Source organism: Laccaria bicolor, genomic scaffold, assembly GCF_000143565.1.
Source record: "Laccaria bicolor S238N-H82 LACBIscaffold_77 genomic scaffold, whole genome shotgun sequence".
NCBI classification, from domain to species: Eukaryota; Fungi; Basidiomycota; class Agaricomycetes; order Agaricales; family Hydnangiaceae; genus Laccaria; species Laccaria bicolor.
This window is the reverse complement of record NW_001889948.1, coordinates 188,360-193,256: the sequence shown is the minus strand read 5'-3', so window position 1 is coordinate 193,256 and position 4,897 is coordinate 188,360. Positions and strand designations below refer to the sequence as shown.

General features: G+C 49.5%; 1 protein-coding gene across 1 annotated transcript; it reads left to right on the top strand.

The window, feature by feature from the left end:
• Positions 1 to 1,852: 1,852 nt before the first annotated feature.
• LACBIDRAFT_335151 (uncharacterized protein) lies at positions 1,853 to 4,266 on the top strand (the record flags this gene model as incomplete). Its single annotated transcript, XM_001890021.1, has 4 exons — positions 1,853 to 2,068; positions 2,118 to 2,410; positions 2,465 to 2,706; positions 2,765 to 4,266. 4 exons carry the CDS (start codon positions 1,853 to 1,855, stop codon positions 4,264 to 4,266), a joined length of 2,253 nt encoding a protein of 750 aa, XP_001890056.1.
• Between the last annotated feature and the right edge of the window lie 631 nt (positions 4,267 to 4,897).

Sequence of the window (4,897 nt, the reverse complement as noted above, 5' to 3'; positions counted from 1 at the left end):
ACAAATAATTGGGCGCAATTGCATAAAAGGTATGGCGCACATAAAAACGCATGATCATTCATATGTTGCACAGACAAATGAAGTCCGGGGGTTACGAAAAGGTTAAAAGCTGACTGTTCGTCAATACCTACACCCACTTGTGTTACGACCTGACCTGTGCCCACTTGTGTTACGACCTGACGATATCTGCGCCGTGTTGTTGGCATCGGCGCCCAGCTGTGTGCCTGCGCCCACTTGTGTTACGACCTGACGTGAATGGTGAAACAAAATTATGGCACCTGTCAGATTGGATCAAAGAAAACTTGCATCAAACAGTTTTTGGAGGTTCTTATCCGCAGAGGCGCAGCACCGTTGGTTCGGCATCAAAGGCCATCCATAGAAGATTGGGTTGTGGAAAGCAAGAGGGCATGTTCTAAATCCCCCATCTGCTCAGCAACTCAACCCAATGCAGCATAGCATGCCATTAGTGAGGAGGGACTAGCCAGATGATGAAATTATCACACCTGTCTCAAGCCATGTTTGCTTGTTTGCAATATAAGGCGAGAAAACTTCACCTTGAGATAAGAGCAAAGCCAGCAATTGGGTTGCATCACCAAGCATTTTCGTAGGTGGAGAGCAGATGTTCTAAATCCCCCAATGCAGCACAGGGACTAGCAGAGGACGAAAATATCACACCTGTCAAAGCATGCTCAGTTGTTTGCAATGTAAGGAGAGAAAACTACACCTTGGGTTAAATTTCCTTGAGACGAGCAATGCCAGCAATTGGGGCACAGCCATAGTGAGATGCTAGCCAGATGACGAGATTATCACACCTATCAAAAGCCATGTTGGGCTGTTTGCAATGTAAGGAGAGAATCCTTCACCTTGGAATAATTCTCCTTGAGACGAGCAATGCCAGCAATTGGGTTGCGTCACCAAGCATTATCGTAAGCGGAGAGTGGATGTTCTAAATCCCCCAATGCAGTACAGGGACTAGCAGAGGACGAAAATATCACACCTGTCAAAAGCCATGCTCGGTTGTTTGCAATTTAAGGAGAGAAAACTTCACCTTGGCCCTTGGGATAGATTTACTTGAGACGAGCCATGCAACAAGCATCGGCCCCGATGAGAAGAATAGGATCCGTCACAAAGCGTCCTCATAAGCAGAGAGGGCATGTTCTAAATCCCCCATCTGCGCCACAACTCAATCTAATGCAGCATTAGTGAGGGACTAGCAAGATGACGAACTTATCACACCTTTCAACAGGACCAGTAGCGGCGAGGGGCAGAAAGATACCAGGGGCGAGGGAGAGGGACAAAAGTGAGCTAAACAAGGTGACTGGCCGCTGGTTGAGATAGTCATCAACAGAGTTCGGCGGACCAAGTCGCAGTGTCGAGCGAGGGACAGAAAGATACTAAGAGCGAAGGAGAGGGGCCAAAGTGAGCTCATCAAGGTGACTGCTGGTTGAGATAGTTATCAACAGATTGCGGCACTCCAGGGCCGCACAAATTATATCATGCTCAGTGCGTTGTCGTAAGGCGGGATACATCACTCACCGAGTGCGTTGTTGTAAGGCGGGATACATGATCTCTGCACAGATAGAGGCATGCCCTGGCGCATCAGATAGCATGCCCTGGCGCATCAGATATTGCCTTTTTGGGGGGACCGGCGTCAGGTACTGATATCCAGATGAGGTCACGTTTCAAAGGTCCTCACCTGAATATGGTCAAGGGCTCATCAGGATTGGCACTCTTTGCCAGGCACGTGTAATCCTTGAGGTCTTTGCAATTTGTTTGTGCTGCCTTGCCCCCTTTGCCCTCTCGATGATAATTTGTGAGCCCACTCCCACCGAACATTCCTGTGACTCCAGACATGCCTTTGTTGCAGACTCGCCGGCCACGGCCCCCAACTCCAGGACGAAAACCGTTCTCTTCAGAGGAGTCGGCGATTCTCAGACAATACCTAGAAGATTTTTGTGTCAAAACGAAGGAAGAAAGAAAGAAGCTGCTGATGTATGAGGTATACAGACTCATGAAGGCCAAGGCACCCCCCCTGCTTACAGAGGAGCAGTGGAAGGAGAGGAAGACGGTGGGTGCTAGCTAGTCATACTGCTGCTCATTTGACACTTTTGCCATAGAAGATCAAAGAGTGGTTTCAAAACCATGGAAGACGCATCAGGATGCCGAAGTTTGGATATGTCAAACTCATTTCCACCAGATATGTAGTTGCGCACCTGCGCCAGGAGCAAATACATGAGGTCGTGACTCGGCTCGCAAAGGGCGTGCCACCTGGGTCAAGAGTGTTTCTTGCTAAATACCAACAAGGCCTAAAGGAAGTAATGGGTGGTCTCACAGACACTGAGAAAGAGGAGTATAAAGGCTTGGCAGAGGAATGGATGAATGCCGTACCGCCCCCTGACGTCCAAAGAAAGTGAGCGGTCCAAATCATGCCTTTCAGCACCGTCTCACCTTGACCACCAAACAGACTCAATTCGAAACATGGCCTGGGCATGATGAGAGAAATGGATAAAGTCAAGCAATACCAGCTAGGAGTTTTCAGCTGGAGTCTGGTGGGCGACATAGATGAAAATGGACAACATAGGAGCGCTTGGTTGGACCATAATGCCAATTTTGGTCCTGAGGGCCTCCGAGAGTTCAGAGATATGTTTCCTGAGGCTGTAGGTAACATTCTGGAAGCCTGGGTCCAGTATTTGAACTACATTCAAGGTAAGATGATTATGTTGTCACGCCCTTGATCAGTGAAGTATTGAACTTCAAACTGCAGAATTTCAGCAGGGGCCTTCAGATTCACCGGCGCAACATTGCTATACCAGGCTGAGGCAGAAACGGAAGGCGCCGCATTTTGACCTCGATGGCGGCCTACCAGTGCTTCCTCTTGCGCCCGAGGATAGAGCTGAATCTGGCGATCTACTTAAATCCCTCATCAGAGAATTCATGACCATTCATTATCATTTGGCTTCAGGCAAGCCATCGGTGGTTGTTCCCTGGTTTTGTTTAGATGAGCACAGGAACACGTTGTGGGAGAGTGAGATGTGGCCTGAGGATGTCAAGATCCGTGATCCCAGCAAATTAACGGTTCCATGCTGCAAGAAAATACTTCAATTGTGGAGAGGCCGACAGCAGACTGGTGGGGCAAGTCACACGTTTCGTTTTTCTTTTTTCATAGAAGATAAGAAACTGTCCCCTGCCCTGCATGACTTGTCTCAACAAGGCAGTACCCCTGCGCCCAGTCTAAGGAATATTGGTTCTGCGGCGGCTGTTGCCACTCCGGCGCCCAATGGGCGCGTTTCCTCAAATACTTCCTCTACGACGCGACCATCGTCCACCAGGCCTGGCCCGACCATTTCCACTGCAGACCCCCACATGGATCCTATTGGTCCAACACCATCTGGGACATTGATAGGTAGCCCAGATCAGCCACTGGATCCAGCAATGGTCCCAAATGCGGCCTTAATGACAACAGCGATGGGCACCCCTGCGGCCAGTACAAAGAATATGGGTGCTGTGGCGGCTCTTGCCACTGCTGCAGCCAATGGGCGCGCTTCTCCAAATGCTTCCTCTGGGGCGCATCCAGCTCATTTCACGTCGCCTATGTTAATGGACCAAGGTCTCCCCGATGATCCTGAATCAAGTGAAGACTATACCACTGATCCCACAACTGAAGATGAGACAGTCAAACGGCGCAAGGGTCCACAAAAGACGACCAGAAATTTGGCATTGGAAGATGCCATGGCCAGAAATTCAGGGGAAGACGCCGTAGACGGCGCCGCGCCAATCCTGGCTCAAAAGGCTCGCCCCAAACCCAAACGAATCACCAAGCAGCATCGGCGCCAAGGTCCAACCTCTGCTGAAGAGCAGGACGAAGCTGCCACAGCAATCCTGCCCCCAAAGGCTCGCCCCAAACCCAAACGAACCAGCAAGCAGCTTCAGCGACGAGGTCCAACGTCTGCTGAAGAGCAAGGAAACATTGACAGGCTGGAAGATGCCGCAGACCCAAATTCAAGAGTCGCGGCGCCAAACCTGCTCCCAAAGCCTTGCCCCAAACCCAAACCAATCACCAAGCAGCCTCCTTGCCAAGATCCGGCCTCTGTTGAAGAGCAAAGAAACATTGAAGATGCATTGTTTATCCGAAAGTCCACAAGACGCCGACAAGAAAAGGTCAGGGAGGCACCACCTGCACAACTACGTTTGGAAAAAGATGCGTTGAAACGAAAGGGCGCCAAAAGGGGCGCCAATGACATTACAAATGCACCGAGTAGAAACTGAAAGATATGTTTCAGTGAAAGGGCACCAATGACATTACAAATGCAGAGTACTTAAGTGCAATTGTGTTGTGCCGAATCCCAAACAAGTCATTGCATGAAAGGTCTGCCTTTTGTATTGCAAGGTGACTTGGCTTAGTGGTTAAGGTGGGAGGTGTACTTAGTGTATATAAGTATGCCCTGGGTTTGAATCCCAACAAGTCATTGCATGGCGACTACCTGGTTTTTTTCAAGTTCAATTGTGTTGTGCCAAGTGCCATGTCTGGGCCCAGATTGTGATGGCTGGAGACTGGGTAGTCAACATGTCAATGGAGAATTTCTTAGTAACTGGTTACGTTTAAATGACAGGGGCGCCGAACAAAAAGGGCGCCAATGACATTCGAAGGATAGTTGAAACGACAGGGGCGCCAAAACAACTTAGGCGCACCCATGACATGGCTAAGTGAAAGATCTCAAGTAGAAACAACTGTTCAAGACTTCGATTCAATGTTCAGTATAAAAACAAATGATTTAGTTGTCATCTTGACCCTCTCCCTTGGGCACCACAGCACGAATACTCTTCCGAGCATCCTGAAGCTCCAACTCCGCGAGTTCCAGGCCCCTGAGGTGCATTTCAAGTTGGTACAACTCCTCGT